The 19054-nt window shown below is 55.9% G+C and overlaps 2 protein-coding genes across 8 annotated transcripts in view; one reads left to right on the top strand and one right to left on the bottom strand.

Moving 5' to 3' along the window:
* Positions 1-9665, bottom strand: part of LOC139230109 (zinc finger and BTB domain-containing protein 20-like) — a 22416-nt gene extending 12751 nt beyond the window's left edge. Inside the window, exons 1-2 of one of the 2 annotated variants that reach the window (XM_070861947.1) lie at positions 9573-9665; positions 5286-6868 (exon numbers count right to left, since the gene is read on the bottom strand). In XM_070861947.1, the coding sequence (XP_070718048.1) occupies positions 5286-6840 (1555 nt within the window). In that variant the 5' untranslated portion in view covers positions 6841-6868; positions 9573-9665. The other variant, XM_070861946.1, reaches the window with a different exon arrangement.
* The window catches only part of thap7 (THAP domain containing 7), a 23894-nt gene continuing 14476 nt past the window's right edge, over positions 9637-19054 (top strand). The window contains exons 1-2 of one of the 6 annotated variants that reach the window (XM_070861954.1): positions 9637-9937; positions 11050-11158. In XM_070861954.1, the coding sequence (XP_070718055.1) occupies positions 11079-11158 (80 nt within the window). In that variant the 5' untranslated portion in view covers positions 9637-9937; positions 11050-11078. Of the gene's footprint in view, positions 9938-10804; positions 11159-19054 lie in introns of those variants that run through there. The other 5 variants (XM_070861951.1, XM_070861952.1, XM_070861950.1 and 2 more) reach the window with 5 other exon arrangements.

Here is a 19054-nt window from a genome sequence, read left to right as displayed (position 1 = left end):
CAGTACCCCTTTCCTGCTTTCTCTCCCTACCCCTTGATACCCCTAGCTGTAAGGGCCATATCTAACTCCCTCGTGAATATATCCAATGAACTGACATCAACAACTCTCTGCGGCAGGGAATTCCACAGGTTAACAACCCTCTGAGTGAAGAAGTTTCTCCTCATCTCGGTCCTAAATGGCTTACCGCATATCCTTAGACTTTGTCCCCTGGTTCTGGACTTCCCCAACATCGGGAATATTCTTCCTGCATTTAACCTGTCCAGTCGCGTCAGAATCTTATATGTTTCGATGAGATCCCCTCTCATTATTCTAAACTTCAGTGAATATAGGCCCAGTTGATCCAGTCTCTCCTCATATGACAGTCCTGCCATCCCGGGAATCAGTCTGGTGAACCTTCGCTGCACTCCCTCAATAGCAAGAATGTCCTTCCTCAGATTAGGAGACCAAAACTGAACACAATATTCCAGGTGAGGCCTCACTAAGTGCAATAAGACCTCCCTGCTCCTATACTCAAATCCCGTAGCTATGAAAGCCAACATACCATTTGCCTTCTTCAATGCCTGCTGAACCTGCCAACTTTCAATAACATAAGAACATAAGAATTAGGAACAGGAGTAGGCCATCTAGCCCCTCGAGCCTGCTCCGCCATTCAACGAGATCATGGCTGATCTGGCCGTGGACTCAGCTCCACTTACCTGCCCGCTCTCCGGAACCCTTAATTCTCTTATTGGTTAAAAATCTATCTATCTGTGATTTGAATACATTCAATGAGCTAGCCTCAACTGCTTCCTTGGGCAGAGAATTCCACAGATTCACAACCCTCTGGGAGAAGAAATTCCTTCTCAACTCGGTTTTAAATTGGCTCCCCCGTATTTTGAGGCTGTGCCCCCTAGTTCTAGTCTCCCCGACCAGTGGAAACAACCTCTCCGCCTCTATCTTGTCTATCCCTTTCATTATTTTAAATGTTTCTATGAGATCACCCCTCATCCTTCTGAACTCCAATGAGTAAAGACCCAGTCTACTCAATCTATCATCATAAGGTAACACCCTCATCTCCGGAATCAGCCTAGTGAATCGTCTCTGTACCCCCTCCAAAGCTATTATATCCTTCCTTAAGTAAGGTGACCAAAACTGCACGCAGTACTCCAGGTGTGGCCTCACCAATACCCTATACAGTTGCAGCAGGACCTCCCTGCTTTTGTACTCCATCCCTCTCGCAATGAAGGACAACATTCCATTCACCTTCCTGATTACCTGCTGCACCTGCAAACTAACTTTTTGGGATTCATGCACAAGGACCCCCAGGTCCCTCTGCACCTCAGCATGTTGTAATTTCTCCCCATTCAAATAATATTCCCTTTTACTGTTTTTTTTTCCCCAAGGTGGATGACCTCACACTTTCCGACATTGTATTCCATCTGCCAAACCTTAGCCCATTCGCTTAACCTATCTAAATCTCTTTGCAGCCTCTCTGTGTCCTTTACACAACCCACTTTCCCATAATCTTTGTGTCATCTGCAAATTTTGTTCCACTACACTCTGTCCCCTCTTCCAGGTCACCTATGTATATTGTAAACAGTTGTGGTCCCAGCACCGATCCCTGTGGCACACCACTAACCACCGATTTCCAACCTGAAAAGGACCCATTTAACCCGACTCTCTGCTTTCTGTTAGCCAGCCAATTCTCGATCCATGCTAATACATTTCCTCTGACTCCGCGTACCTTTCTCTTCTGCAGTAACCTTTTGTGTGGCACATTATCGAATGCCTTTTGGAAATCTAAATACACCACATCCATCGGTACACCTCTATCCACCATGCTCGTTATATCCTCAAAGAATTTCAGTAAATTAGTTAAACATGATTTCCCCTTCATGAATCCATGTTGCGTCTGCTTGATTGCACTATTCCTATCTAGATGTCCCGCGATTTCTTTCTTCATGATAGCTTCAAGCATTTTCCCCACTACAGATGTTAAACTAACGGCCTATAGTTACCTGCCTTTTGTCTGCCCTCTTTTTTAAACAGAGGCGTTACATTAGCTGCTTTCCAATCCACTGGTACCTCCCCAGAGTCCAGAGAATTTTGGTAGATTATAACGAATGCATCTGCTATAATTTCTGCCATCTCTTTTAATACCCTGGGATGCATTTCATCCGGACCAGGGGACTTGTCTACCTTGAGTCCCATTAGTCTGTCCAGCAATACCCCCCTAGTGATAGTGATTATCTCAAGGTCCTCCCTGCCCACATTCCCGTGACCAGCAATTTTTGGCATGGTTTTTGTGTCTTCCACTGTGAAGACCGAAGCAAAATAATTGTTTACGGTCTCAGCCATTTCCACATACACCACATCCACTGGTCGCCCATTTACCCGCCCCGCCCCCCTTCCCCCTCCCCACCCCCAACCCGTGCTACTCCCGGTGTTGGCCGGCTGTTTACCCCTGACCATAGAAAATAGGTGCAGGAGTAGGCCATTCGGCCCTTCGAGCCTGCACCACCATTCAATAAGATCATGGCTGATCATTCCCTCAGTACCCCTTTCCTGCTTTCTCTCCATACCCCTTGATCCCTTTAGCCGTAAGGGCCACATCTAACTCCCTCTTGAATATATCCAATGAACTGGCATCAACAACTTTCTGTGGTCGAGAATTTCATAGATTAACAACTCTCTGAGTGAAAAAGTTTCTCCTCATTTCAGTCCTAAATGGCCTACCCCTTATCCTTAGACTGTGTCCCCTGGTTCTGGACTTCCCCAATATCGGGAACATTCTTCCTGCATCTAACCTGTCCAGTCCCGTCAGAATGTTATATGTTTCTATGAGATCCCCTCTCATCCTTCTAAACTCCAGTGAATACAGGCCCAGTCAATCCAGTCTCTCCTCATAGGTCAGTTCTGCCATCCCGGGAATCAGTCTGGTGAACCTTCACTGCACTCCCTCAATAGCAAGAACGTCCTTCCTCAGATTAGGAGACCAAAACTGCACACAATATTCCAGGTGAGGCCTCACCAAGGCCCTGTACAACTGCAGTAAGACCTCCCTGCTCCTAAACTCAAATCCCCTAGCTATGAAGGCCAACATACCATTTGCCTTCTTCACCGCCTGCTGTACCTGCATGCCAACTTTCAATGACTGATGTACCATGACACCCAGGTCTCATTGCACCTCCCCCTTTTCCTAATCTGCCGCCATTCAGATAATATTCTGCCTTCGTGTTTTTGCCACCAAAGTGGATAACCTCACATTTATCCACATTATACTGCATCTGCCATGTATTTGCCCACTCACCTAACCTGTCCAAGTCACCCTGCAGCCTCTTAGCTTCCTCCTCACAGCTCACACCGCCACCCAGCTTAGTGTCATCTGCAAACTTTAAGATATTACACTCAATTCCTTCATCTAAATCATTGATGTGCTACTCCCGGTGTTGGCCGGCCGTTTACCCCCTGACCCGTGCCAATCCCAGTGTGAGCTGGACATTTAGCCCCCGACCTGTGCTACTCCTGGTGTTGGCTGGCTGTTTACCCCCTGACCCGTGCTCCTCCCAGTGTTGGCCGGCCGTTTACCCCTTGACCTGTGCTAATCCCAGTATTGGCCGTCTTGAAATGGCAAATGCTGGCGGACTGGACGACTGAGCTCGAGGGACTGACGGCTCCAAACATGATCGGAACTCATCAATTAGACTATTGCCAGACATCCCACAATTCAACAGTGACTACACTGGTCGTGAAAGACGCTATATAAAATTGTAAGTATTTCTTTCTTTTACATAAACATTTGTCTCGTGTTCCTCACGTTCCTTCCATATTGCACTCTCTCCGACTCCAACCCATACTTTCCCAGACATCAAAACTGGGAATCCCTCATCTCCCTCCCTCCCTCCAACCGACATGCTTTCAAAACTCAAGCATCCTAACTGACATCCCTGTCTTACAGCCTACATTACAACAGTGATGGCCCTCGCCCCTCTTGCCTCGCCTTGAGTTGACAGCCCACAGCAATCACTGTGCTCCCTGCAAACACGACTCTACAACATCCACATTTCCAGACCATCCTCAGTCTGTCCACTTCCTGCTGCAGTTATCCTCTGGTCGGCTTTCTCACTGGCTTGTTGCGAGACTATTGGTGATTGCCCTAGACACAGCTGCACAGTAAAGATGCTCAGTATTGTACAAGCAGTGCTCGTATCAACATGTTGCACAGAATCCCAAAAACACAGCTCGATGATACTGTACCCCGGTCACCCGCTTATGCTGCACATCCTGTTCGGGTACGAATTAGATACTGAATGCAGATACTGCTCCAATTCATAAAATACTACAAGACATTTTGGATAAAAGTGATCGATTTCTAGGCCCCCTCCCCCAACGTTCTCTCCTCTCCCGATATATCACTTGGTAAGGGCAGCAGGCAAATAGAGCAGGACGGTTCACAGCCTGTCTGACAGTCTGTGCTGTTAGTTACAGTCAGCTGGGACAGGCTGGATGTTATGGGTAGCCTCCGCATATCAAGACCCATGTAACCTGTACCCCAGTGAGAGTCAGTGTGTGTGGGACTGTACCCCACTGAGAGTCAGTGTGTGTGGGACCCGTATCCCAGTGAGAGTCAGTGTGTGTGGGACCCGTACCCCAGTGAGAGTCAGTGTGTGTGGGACCGTACCCCAGTGAGAGTCAATGTGTGTGGGACCCGTACCCCAGTGAGAGTCAGTGTGTGTGGGACCTGTATCCCAGTGAGAGTCAGTGTGTGTGGGACTGTACCCCAGTGAGAGTCAGTGTGTGTGGGACCTGTATCCCAGTGAGAGTCAGTGTGTGTGGGACTGTACCCCAGTGAGAGTCAGTGTGTGTGGGACCTGTATCCCAGTGAGAGTCATTGTGTGTGGGACTGTACCCCAGTGAGAGTCAGTGTGTGTGGGACCCATACCCCAGTGAGAGTCAGTGAGTGTGGGACTGTACCCCAGTGAGAGTCAGTGTGTGTGGGACCTGTACCCCAGTGAGAGTCAGTGTGTGTGGGACCCATACCCCAGTGAGAGTCAGTGTGTGTGGGACCTGTACCCCAGTGAGAGTCAGTGTGTGTGGGACCCATACCCCAGTGAGAGTCAGTGTGTGTGGGACCCATACCCCAGTGAGAGTCGGTGTGTGTGGGACTGTACCCCAGTGAGAGTCAGAAGAGGAGTGGAGAAAACTGCAAATTAAGGATTAGCAAATCCTGGGAGAGCGCTTTTTATAGCACATATGAAAACCTGAGCTACAATAGCATGGAATGGAAAGAATCTCCTTGAACCCACCTGTGTGGACAAACATGTGCTTTGCGTAGTTCTGTCTGGAGCTGAAGGTCTTCCCACATTGTGCGCATCCGTAGGGCTTCCGCTCGGCTTCACCGCAACTCTGACTGGCCTGAGACGGTGCTGGCACAGCCTGGCCCGCATCCTGGAACAACGGCGGGTTCTGGCACGGCGACGGCGCTGAAATGCTGGGCATACACGTCTGGGAGGTGGAGGCCAAAGGTGGAAGGTGAGGAGACTGAGGAAGGCTCATCTGGAAGAGATTGCGGTGACCGACTGCGCTGGCTGCGGGAGTGTCTCCTTGAACCTCGTACTGCACCGAGCAGCCCTGGTTCCGTGGGTTGGACTGCACGCTCGCTCCGGGGAGAAAGTCCTGCATAAACGTTGATGGCCGTGGGAACGATGCGTCGACCTGTGACTTGCAATCTGTTTTCCGGTTCTGTTGTAAGGAGGGGTCCTTCTCCTCTTTCTCACCCTGCCAAAAGGACTTCAGTTCCTCCGGCAACAGATCACTCGCGCTGAAAAATTCCAACTCATCCCCTTTGCCGCTCAAACTCAAATGACCACCTGAGTCTCTCCGTTCCCCCATCGTGTTCTGGTTGGGGTCAAATGCGTTTCCCTCGGACAGATCCTCAGTCCGCTCACCTTGGTTGATGTTCTCGGTGGATTGGTCGGAGCCTGTTGCTACGGAGATGCTCTCCCCACAGTAAAGGAGATCGTCATCTTCTTCCTTGATGGTCACTTGACTTCCATCGGCCATTTGGAGCCGGATTGGCTGCCGCTGCTTGCGGCTGTGGCTACCTTGTGGCAACAACGCCATGTCGGGCCGCTGATTGGCCGCAGTGTTGTACCACAGCGCGCGCACCTCGCTGTTCCGGCTACTGTCCATCAGAGACAGGTTCTCCTGGTCCGGGGCGGCCTGCTCTCCAGCTCCCTTTGGACGTGCCGGACCGGGGCTAATTTCCTCTGCTTTGTACCCAGTGTCACTGGCGGCCATGTTCTTTGCACCTCCGCGAACAAAGTCAAATTCTTTCTCAGCTGCGTGCGGTGACAACGCGGTCTCAATCAATCCCATGGGAAACTTGTGGATCTGCTCACTGACTGTCTGGCAGATAATGGCTTCCTTCTCATCACAAAGGTCCATCTTTTGGCCGAGCAATGACTGGAATCCCTGAGCCTTCTGAGGAGCATTCTGTGAAATAATGCGCGTGCATTCGTCGATGATGGTTTTGATCTGGAGGACACTCGCGGCTGTGAGAATCTGCAGAGCCTCCACGTGAGAGACCATCAGTGAGCCACTGTACATGAAATCCACCAGACGGCGCAGAGTCTGGGCCGAGACCAGGGGCGGAACCTCAATCTCACTGTAACCCAACAGGAGTTTATCGTGGAAGAAGGGGCTGGCTGCAGCCAGGACACAGCGGTGGGCCCGGAGAGCCGTGTTGTGGATCCGCACCGTCACATCGCAGAAATGGCCGCCCAGCCGCTGAGAGTTCAGCGTCTCCAGCAGCGACCTGCTGAAGTTCTGGAGGTTGATGCTATGAAGTTGCTCACACATTCTTCTCCTTCATACGGCACCACAGGGCCTGGAAACCAGGGGATCAATCACATTAAAACAACAGAATCGTACCTCGCAGGAGGGGGAAGAGAGTTAGAGACGGGCTGGGGGGGCGGGAAGAGAGAGATGGAAGGGGGGGGGGGGGGGGGGAAGAGAGATGGAAGGGGGGGGGAGGGAGAGATGGAAGGGGGTGGAGAGAGAGATGGAAGGGGGGGGGAAAGAGAGAGATGGAAGGGAGGGGAGAGAGAGATGGAAGGGGGAGGGGGGAGGGAGAGAGATGGGAGGGGGGAGAGGGAGAGAGATGGGAGGGGGGTGAGAGAGATGGAAGGGGGGGGAGAGAGATGGAAGGGGGGTGGAGAGAGATGGAAGGGGAGGGGGAGAGAGATGGAAGGGGAGGGGGAGAGAGATGGAAGGGGAGGGGGAGAGAGATGAAAGGGGGCGGAGAGAGATGGAAGGGGGGGGAGAGAGATGGAAGGGGGGAGAGAGAGATGGACGAGATGGGGGGGGGGGAAGAGATGGGGGGGGGGGAAGAGAGAGATGGACGGAGCGGGGGGAAAGAGGGTGTGGGAGAGATGGGCCGGGGGGGGGGGGGGGGGGGAAGAGATTGGGGGGGGGGGGGAGAGAGAGAGATGGGGGGGGAGAAGAAATGGGGGGGTGAGATGGGGGGGGAAAGAGATGGGCGGGGGTTGAGAGAGAGGAGGGGGACGGTGGGGGAGAGGAGGGAAAAGGGGGGGAAATAGGTGTGGGGCAGGAAGAGGTGATAGATGGGGGTGGAAGAGCGGGTGGGGGAATTTGTGGAAACTGGTATGGGAAAAGGGGAGGGAATTAGTGATAGCTCACTCACAATTGTCAAGGAAAACCAGTAGTTGAGAGAGGTGCCCTATCAGTAAACACATACAGAATTGGGCTGCTATTATAAACCCATGCAATGAGCAGCTCACTGGATCTGTTACTGGCACCTGTCCCCGTCACTCTCCAGCTCCAATTCCAACCTGTGACCATAGACTACCATCTGCTATTAACAGATCAAACGTCACCCCATCATGTAGCACTCCAACCTTTTCATTCATCAGACTCACACCTCTTCACTAAATGCTCCCCTTGCAGCTTTTTCGAGAAGGTGCGTCACACATCACACAGCCTCAGACAGGCAGGCAGGGCTCAGCAGTAGTGTTGGGATTACCCTGCCTGTACCTTTAAGGCCACAGCTTACCCATTCCCTTTGGGGAGATGGTCTAAATATGCAAGGTCAGTTCGAGGCTAATTGTGATTGCGGAGGGAAGTTTCTGCAGATTGACAGCTGCCTGTCCCTTTAGGGAAAAGTCAGAACCCAACCAGAGATGACTTGTTTTATTTATATTTGTTTAAATTTTATAAATAAGATACTTGAACCAATCAGGTACAAGTATAAAATTATGAGGGGCCTAGATAGAGTGGATAGGACGTACCTATTTCCCTTAGCAGGGGGCATAGATTTAAAGTAATTGGGGGGGAGGTTTCGAGGAGATTTGAGGGGAATGTTTTTCACCCAGAGGGTAGTGGGGGTCTGGAACTCACGGCCTGAAAGGGTGGTAGAGGCAGAAACCCTCACCACATTTAAAAGATACTTGGATATGCACCTGAAGTGCCGTAACCTACAGGGCTACGGACCAAGAGCTGGAAAGTGGGATGAGGCTGGGTCGCTCTTGGTTGGCCGGCGGAGACACGGTGGGCCAAAATGGCCTCCTGCGGTGCTGTAAATTTTTATGATTCTAAATGGGACATATAATTTGCATGCATGACATTTGCAGACATGTTAGATTATTTTATATATAAAGTTCCTTCTCTCGATTAGCTCAACTTGAGCAACTTTCAGATCAGCCATGATCTTAGTAAATGACAGAGCAGGCACGAGGGGCCTGACAAATCGCTGACTTCTGCTCCTAATTCTTGTGTTCTTATATAACTGAAACTTATCCTCATCAACAACTACCTACAGTTCCATTACTGTTCCACACATTTTGAATGAGCCGGCATGGACTGGTTGGGCCCCAATGGTTTATTACTGTGCAGTATATCCTATGTAAATTGTTGAAAGATTATTTACATTCCTCTACCACTCTCAGGGTACCAAACTGCTGCTATAAGATGTACCCACTGACTCGGACTAAGCGGCCGTTTAAAAAGAAGAAACGAAGCCAAAAGGGACCAACACGCTCTTTGCGCAATTCCCTGGTCTATGCTGATATGGCTGAAAACAACCAAAAGGCAGCAACAATTCCAAAGAAGGGCTGAGCATTTGTGGGTTAAGGAGTGGGGGGTAATCAGCCAGTGTACCGGCTCCTAGCTGGCATCAGTGTGACTGTGGGAGGTGGTCGCATGCGAGAGGCAGCTTTGGATTGGATGCCGGCACGATGCCCTCCATAGCCGAATAGCAGAGCAGAGCTGAAAGTTGGGGATTTGCAGATGGCCAGCTGTGTGAGGGCTGGGACTGGTCCCCACCCCGCAATACCTCAGCAGTGAGGGGAGGGACAGGGGCTGGCCGCTGCCGGCCCTTTAACAGGGGCTCAGCGGCGATGGGGGCGCGGGCTCTTTAACGGGGGTTCAGTGCCGGTGACCCCTGACCCGCCGAGCGGCCGCTCCGCTTCCACCCTTTGCCAATGTCCGGCAGGCCCCGCCGCCCCTCACAAAGCCGGGGGTGGTGTGGGGTGGGGGGCCGGGGTGTGGCGTGTCTGGGCCCGGGGGCCTCTCACCTCTTGTCTCTCCGGGAGCGGCCGCCTCTCAGCCGGGCAGGGGGCAGGCCCTGCGTCACCGCGCAACGTGCCGCGTGACGTCAGCGCGCTGGACTTGGCCGCCGCCCCACTGCGCAGGCGCCCGGGAGCGGCGCCAAGGGCTCAGCCTCGCGGAGGCAAAATTACCGTCCGAGCACCGGGCGGCCCGCTCCCGCCCGGCAAAATGGAGCCCATTAAAGTAAAGTACAAGAGCCGCCACAACATCGCCGGCTGCTGGAGCAGCCGCGCGCGCAGCATCCGGGTTAGCACAGGGCCTGCGTCAGGGCGCGGTGACGTCAGATGGAAGCTAAAGCGGCCGCCATTTTAGTGAGGTCGAACGGGACAGAGTGAGTCAGAGGAGGAGAGGGACAGGGAGACTGGAGTGGAGGGTGAAAGGGCCAGAGGTTGAGTGGAAGGTTAAGGAGGAAGGAGGGGGCCAGTGGATGGGGTAAGGAGGAGGAGCCAGGGTAAGGAAGAGTAGGAGGGGCCGGAGTTGAGGCCAGGGTTGAGGGAGGAGGGGCCAGGATTGAGAGGGAGGGGCCAGGGTTGAGTGAGTGAGTGAGTGAGGGAGGAGGAGGAGCCAGGGTAAGGAAGAGGAGGAGGGGCCGGAGTTGAGGAGGAGGGGCCAGGGTTGAGGGAGGGGAGGAGGAGGAGGAGGAGGGGCCAGGGTTGAGGGAGGGAGGAGGAGCCAGGTTTGAGAGGGAGAGGCCACGGTTGAGTGAGGGAGGGGAGGAGGCGGAGCCAGGGTAAGGAAGAGGAGGAGGAGGGGCCGGAGTTGAGGAGGAGGGAGGAGGACTCAGGATTGAGAGGGAGGGGCCAGGATTGAGAGGGAGGGGCTGGAGTTGAGGAGGAGGAGCCAGAGTTGAGGAGGAGGGGCCAGGGTTGCGGGAGGGAGGAGGAGCCAGGATTGAGAGGGAGGGGCCAGGGTTGAGTGAGGGAGGGGAGGAGGAGGAGCCAGAGAAGGGGGGAGCGAGGTGGGGGCCAGGGGCCAGGGGAAGGGGGAGCGAGTTAGGGGAAAGGGGGGGGTGAGAGGTTGCGGAGGGGGGAGCGCGAGGTTTGAGGAGGAGGAGGAGGAGGAGCCAGGGATGAGGGGTGGATATGGGAGGAGGAGCCAGGGTTGAGGGGTGGATATGGGAGGAGGAGCCAGGGTTGAGGGGGCGGGGTGATCGGGAGGGACGAGGAGCTATGGATGAGGGAAGGAGGCAGGGCCAAGGTCGAGAGGGAGGAGAGGCCATGGTTGGGATGGAGGAGTGGTCAATGGAGCGGGAGGGAAGGGTTGAGAAGGGCCAGGTTGGGTGGCAGGAGCGAGGGGGTGATGGAGTGGAGGGAGAGCGCTGAGAGCGAGCATGCAGTGTGGGAGATAGAAGTGGGATCACTGTCCACTCACCACTGCCATTTGCAATGTTTAGATTAAGATGAGACCAGGAACAGATCGTATTTGAACCTCCTCCTGTGTCAGTTTGTGTTACAGGCTGGAGTCACAACGCGATGCCTCGTCACTGCTCGGCCGATGGGTGCAGATCAAGGGACACCAAGGATTCAAGAATCAACGGCATCACCTTTCATAGGTCAGTAACACCCCCGGGTGAAAAATAATGCAGCCCCTCGCCCGCGGCACTTCCAGTAACACAGCACCCACCTTCAGTAACTCAGCACCCACCCCCAGTAACACAGCACCCACCCCCAGTAACACTGCACCCACTCCCAGTAACACAGCACCCACCCCCAGTAACACTGCACCCACTCCCACTAACACTGCACCCACTCCCAGTAACACTGCACCCACTCCCACTAACACTGCACCCACTCCCAGTAACACTGCACCCACCCCTAGTAACACTGCACCCACTCACAGTAACACTGCACCCACCTCCAGGAACACAGCACCCACTCCCAGTAACACTGCACCCACTCCCAGTAACACTGCACCCACCCCTAGTAACACTGCACCCACTCACAGTAACACAGCACCCACCCCCAGTAACACAGCACCCACCCCCAGTAACACTGCACCCACTCCCACTAACACTGCACCCACTCCCAGTAACACTGCACCCACCCCTAGTAACACTGCACCCACTCACAGTAACACAGCACCCACCTCCAGGAACACAGCACCCACCCCCAGGAACACTGCACCCACTCCCAGTAACACTGCACCCACCCCCAGTAACACTGCACCCACCCCTAGTAACACTGCACCCACCCCCAGTAACACTGCACCCACCCCCAGTAACACTGCACCCACTCACAGTAACACTGCACCCACCTCCAGGAACACAGCACCCACCTCCAGGAACACAGCACCCACCCCCAGTAACACTGCACCCACTCCCAGTAACACTGCACCCACCCCCAGTAACACTGCACCCACCCCCAGTAACACTGCACCCACTCCCAGTAACACTGCACCCACTCCCAGTAACACTGCACCCACTCCCAGTAACTGCACCCACTCCCAGTAACACAGCACCCACCCCCAGTAACACTGCACCCACCCCCAGTAACACTGCACCCACTCCCAGTAACACTGCACCCACCCCCAGTAACACTGCATCCACCCCCAGTAACACAGCACCCACCCCCAGTAACACAGCACCCACCCCCAGTAACACAGCACCCACCCCCAGTAACACAGCACCCACACAGCACCCACTCCCAGTAACACAGCACCCACTCCCAGTAACACTGCACCCACCCCCAGTAACACAGCACCCACCCCCAGTAACACAGCACCCACCTCCAGTAACACAGCACCCTCCTCCAGTAACACAGCACCCACCCCCAGTAACACAGCACCCACCCCCAGTAACACAGCACCCACCTCCAGTAACACAACACCCACCCCCAGTAACACAGCACCCACCCCCAGTAACACTGCACCCACCCCCAGTAACACAGCACCCACCTCCAGTAACACAGCACCCACCTCCAGTAACACAGCACCCACCCCCAGTAACACAGCACCCACCCCCAGTAACACAGCACCCACCCCCAGTAACACAGCACCCACCCCCAGTAACACAGCACCCACCCCCAGTAACACTGCACCCACTCCCAGTAACACTGCACCCACCCCCAGTAACACTGCACCCACCCCCAGTAACACAGGACCCACTCCCAGTAACTGCACCCACTCCCAGTAACACAGCACCCACCCCCAGTAACACAGCACCCACCCCCAGTAACTGCACCCACTCCCAGTAACACAGCACCCACCCCCAGTAACACTGCACCCACCCCCAGTAACACTGCACCCACTCCCAGTAACACAGCACCCACCCCCAGTAACACTGCACCCACTCCCAGTAACAATGCACCCACCCCCAGTAACACTGCACCCACTCCCAGTAACACTGCACCCACTCCCAGTAACACTGCACCCACTCCCAGTAACACTGCACCCACTCCCAGTAACACTGCAACAACTCCCAGTAACACTGCACCCACCCCCAGTAACACTGCACCCACCCCCAGTAACACTGCATCCACTCCCAGTAACACTGCACCCACTCCCAGTAACACTGCACCCACCCCCAGTAACACTGCACCCACTCCCAGTAACACTGCACCCACTCCCAGTAACACTGCACCCACTCCCAGTAACACTGCACCCACCCCCAGTAACACTGCACCCACCCCCAGTAACACTGCACCCACCCCCAGTAACACTGCACCCACCCCCAGTAACACAGCACCCACCACCAGTAACACAGCACCCACCCCCAGTAACACAGCACCCACCCCCAGTAACACAGCACCCACCCCCAGTAACACTGCACCCACTCCCAGTAACACAGCACCCACCCCCAGTAACACTGCACCCACTCCCAGTAACACAGCACCCACCCCCAGTAACACTGCACCCACTCCCAGTAACACAGCACCCACCCCCAGTAACACAGCACCCACCCCCAGTAACTGCACCCACTCCCAGTAACACAGCACCCACCCCCAGTAACACTGCACCCACCCCCAGTAACACTGCACCCACTCCCAGTAACACAGCACCCACCCCCAGTAACACTGCACCCACTCCCAGTAACAATGCACCCACCCCCAGTAACACTGCACCCACTCCCAGTAACACTGCACCCACTCCCAGTAACACTGCACCCACCCCCAGTAACACTGCATCCACTCCCAGTAACACTGCACCCACTCCCAGTAACACTGCACCCACCCCCAGTAACACTGCACCCACTCCCAGTAACACTGCACCCACTCCCAGTAACACTGCACACACCCCCAGTAACACAGCACCCACCCCCAGTAACACAGCACCCACCCCCAGTAACACTGCACCCACTCCCAGTAACACTGCACCCACTCCCAGTAACACTGCACCCACCCCCAGTAACACTGCACCCACCCCCAGTAACACAGCACCCACCCCCAGTAACACTGCACCCACTCCCAGTAACACTGCATCCACTCCCAGTAACACTGCACCCACTCCCAGTAACACTGCACCCACCCCCAGTAACACTGCACCCACTCCCAGTAACACTGCACCCACCCCCAGTAACACTGCACCCACCCCCAGTAACACTGCACCCACTCCCAGTAACACTGCACCCACTCCCAGTAACACTGCACCCACCCCCAGTAACACTGCACCCACCCCCAGTAACACTGCACCCACCCCCAGTAACACAGCACCCACCCCCAGTAACACTGCACCCACTCCCAGTAACACAGCACCCACCCCCAGTAACACTGCACCCACTCCCAGTAACACAGCACCCACCTCCAGTAACACAGCACCCACCCCCAGTAACACAGCACCCACCCCCAGTAACACTGCACCCACCCCTAGTAACACTGCACCCACTCCCAGTAACACTGCACCCACCCCTAGTAACACTGCACCCACTCCCAGTAACACTGCACCCACCTCCAGGAACACAGCACCCACCTCCAGGAACACAGCACCCACCCCCAGTAACACAGCACCCACCCCCAGTAACACAGCACCCACCCCCAGTAACACAGCACCCACCCCCAGTAACACAGCACCCACCCCCAGTAACACTGCACCCACTCCCAGTAACACTGCACCCACCCCCAGTAACACTGCACCCACTCCCAGTAACACTGCACCCACTCCCAGTAACACTGCACCCACTCCCAGTAACTGCACCCACCCCCAGTAACACTGCACCCACTCCCAGTAACACAGCACCCACCCCCAGTAACACTGCACCCACCTCCAGTAACACTGCACCCACCCCCAGTAACACTGCACCCACCCCCAGTAACACTGCACCCACTCCCAGTAACACTGCACCCACCTCCAGGAACACAGCACCCACCCCCAGTAACACAGCACCCACCCCCAGTAACACAGCACCCACCCCCAGTAACACTGCACCCACTCCCAGTAACACAGCACCGACCCCCAGTAACACAGCACCGACCCCCAGTAACACAGCACCCACCCCCAGTAACACAGCACCCACCCCCAGTAACACAGCACCCACCACCAGTAACACAGCACCCACCACCAGTAACACTGCACCCACCCCCAGTAACACAGCACCCACCCCCAGTAACACAGCACCCACCCCCAGTAACACAGCACCCACCTCCAGTAACACAGCACCCACCCCCAGTAACACAGCACCCACCCTCAGTAACACAGCACCCACCCCCAGTAACACTGCACCCACCCCCAGTAACACTGCACCCAACCCCAGTAACACTGCACCCACCCCTAGTAACACTGCACCCACTCCCAGTAACACTGCACCCACTCCCAGTAACACTGCACCCACCCCTAGTAATACTGCACCCACTCCCAGTAACACTGCACCCACTCCCAGTAACACTGCACCCACCTCCAGGAACACAGCACCCACCTCCAGGAACACAGCACCCACCCCCAGTAACACAGCACCCACCCCCAGTAACACAGCACCCACCCGCAGTAACACTGCACCCACTCCCAGTAACACAGCACCCACCCCCAATAACACTGCACCCACCCCCAGTAACACTGCACCCACCCCCAGTAACACTGCACCCACCCCCAGTAACACTGCACCCACCCCCAGTAACACTGCACCCACTCCCAGTAACACTGCACCCACTCCCAGTTACACTGCACCCACCTCCAGGAACACAGCACCCACCTCCAGGAACACAGCACCCACCTCCAGTAACACTGCACCCACTCCCAGTAACACAGCACCGACCCCCAATAACACTGCACCCACCCCCAGTAACACTGCACCCACCCCCAGTAACACTGCACCCACCCCCAGTAACACTGCACCCACCCCCAGTAACACAGCACCCACCCCCAGTAACACAGCACCCACCCCCAGTAACACAGCACCCACCCCCAGTAACACTGCACCCACTCCCAGTAACACAGCACCCACCCCCAGTAACACAGCACCCACCCCCAGTAACACAGCACCCACCCCCAGTAACACAGCACCCACCCCCAGTAACACAGCACCCACCCCCAGTAACACTGCACCCACCCCCAGTAACACTGCACCCACCCCCAGTAACACTGCACCCACCCCCTGTAACACTGCACCCACCCCCAGTAACACTGCACCCACCCCCAGTAACACTGCACCCACCCCCAGTAACACTGCACCCACCCCCAGTAACACTGCACCCACCCCCTGTAACACTGCACCCACCCCCAGTAACACTGCACCCACCCCCAGTAACACTGCACCCACCCCCAGTAACACTGCACCCACTCCCAGTAACACTGCACCCACCCCTAGTAATACTGCACCCACTCCCAGTAACACTGCACCCACCTCCAGGAACACAGCACCCACCCCCAGTAACACAGCACCCACCCCCAGTAACACAGCACCCACCCCCAGTAACACAGCACCCACCCCCAGTAACACTGCACCCACTCCCAGTAACACTGCACCCACCCCCAGTAACACTGCACCCACTCCCAGTAACACTGCACCCACTCCCAGTAACACTGCACCCACTCCCAGTAACTGCACCCACCCCCAGTAACACTGCACCCACTCCCAGTAACACAGCACCCACCCCCAGTAACACTGCACCCACCTCCAGTAACACTGCACCCACCCCCAGTAACACTGCGCCCACCCCCAGTAACACTGCGCCCACTCCCAGTAACACTGCACCCACTCCCAGTAACACTGCACCCACCTCCAGGAACACAGCACCCACCTCCAGGAACACAGCACCCACCTCCAGGAACACAGCACCCACCCCCAGTAACACAGCACCCACCCCCAGTAACACAGCACCCACCCCCAGTAACATTGCACCCACTCCCAGTAACACAGCACCGACCCCCAGTAACACTGCACCCACCCCCAGTAACACAGCACCCACCCCCAGTAACACAGCACCCACCCCCAGTAACACAGCACCCACCACCAGTAACACAGCACCCACCCCCAGTAACACAGCACCCACCCCCAGTAACACAGCACCCACCCCCAGTAACACAGCACCCACCCCCAGTAACACAGCACCCACCCTCAGTAACACAGCACCCAACCCCAGTAACACTGCACCCACCCCTAGTAACACTGCACCCACTCCCAGTAACACTGCACCCACTCCCAGTAACACTGCACCCACCCCTAGTAATACTGCACCCACTCCCAGTAACACTGCACCCACCTCCAGGAACACAGCACCCACCTCCAGGAACACAGCACCCACCCCCAGTAACACAGCACCCACCCCCAGTAACACAGCACCCACCCGCAGTAACACTGCACCCACTCCCAGTAACACAGCACCCACCCCCAGTAACACTGCACCCACCCCCAGTAACACTGCACCCACCCCCAGTAACACTGCACCCACTCCCAGTAACACTGCACCCACTCCCAGTAACACTGCACCCACCTCCAGGAACACAGCACCCACCTCCAGGAACACAGCACCCACCTCCAGGAACACAGCACCCACCCCCAGTAACACAGCACCCACCCCCAGTAACACAGCACCCACCCCCAGTAACACAGCACCCACCTCCAGTAACACTGCACCCACCCCCAGTAACACTGCACCCACCCCCAGTAACACTGCACCCACCCCCAGTAACACTGCACCCACCCCCAGTAACACAGCACCCACCCCCAGTAACACAGCACCCACCCCCAGTAACACAGCACCCACCCCCAGTAACACTGCACCCACTCCCAGTAACACAGCACCCACCCCCAGTAACACAGCACCCACCCCCAGTAACACAGCAACACCCCCAGTAACACAGCACCCACCCCCAGTAACACTGCACCCACCCCCAGTAACACTGCACCCACCCCCAGTAACACTGCACCCACCCCCAGTAACACTGCACCCACTCCCAGTAACACTGCACCCACCCCCAGTAACACTGCACCCACCCCCAGTAACACAGCACCCACCCCCAGTAACACAGCACCCACCCCCAGTAACACAGCACCCACCCTCAGTAACACAGCACCCAACCCCAGTAACACTGCACCCACCCCTAGTAACACTGCACCCACTCCCAGTAACACTGCACCCACTCCCAGTAACACTGCACCCACCCCTAGTAATACTGCACCCACTCCCAGTAACACTGCACCCACCTCCAGGAACACAGCACCCACCTCCAGGAACACAGCACCCACCCCCAGTAACACAGCACCCACCCCCAGTAACACAGCACCCACCCGCAGTAACACTGCACCCACTCCCAGTAACACAGCACCCACCCCCAGTAACACTGCACCCACCCCCAGTAACACTGCACCCACCCCCAGTAACACTGCACCCACTCCCAGTAACACTGCACCCACTCCCAGTAACACTGCACCCACCCCCAGTAACACTGCACCCACCCCCAGTAACACTGCACCCACCCCCAGTAACACTGCACCCACTCCCAGTAACACTGCACCCACTCCCAGTTACACTGCACCCACCTCCAGGAACACAGCACCCACCTCCAGGAACACAGCACCCACCCCCAGTAACACAGCACCCACCCCCAGTAACACAGCACCCACCTCCAGTAACACTGCACCCACTCCCAGTAACACAGCACCCACCCCCAATAACACTGCACCCACCCCCAGTAACACTGCACCCACCCCCAGTAACACAGCACCCACCCCCAGTAACACAGCACCCACCCCCAGTAACACAGCACCCACCCCCAGTAACACAGCACCCACCCCCAGTAACACAGCACCCACCCCCAGTAACACAGCACCCACCCCCAGTAACACTGCACCCACCCCCAGTAACACTGCACCCACCCCCAGTAACACTGCACCCACCCCCAGTAACACTGCACCCACCCCCAGTAACACTGCACCCACCCCCAGTAACACTGCACCCACCCCCAGTAACACTGCACCCACCCCCAGTAACACTGCACCCACCCCCTGTAACACTGCACCCACCCCCTGTAACACTGCACCCACCCCCTGTAACACTGCACCCACCCCCAGTAACACTGC

This window comes from Pristiophorus japonicus, chromosome 19 (assembly GCF_044704955.1).
Source record: "Pristiophorus japonicus isolate sPriJap1 chromosome 19, sPriJap1.hap1, whole genome shotgun sequence".
Taxonomy (NCBI): domain Eukaryota; kingdom Metazoa; phylum Chordata; class Chondrichthyes; family Pristiophoridae; genus Pristiophorus; species Pristiophorus japonicus.
The sequence above is the reverse complement of the archived record's forward strand: the minus strand, read 5'-3'. Positions and strand labels throughout refer to the sequence as shown.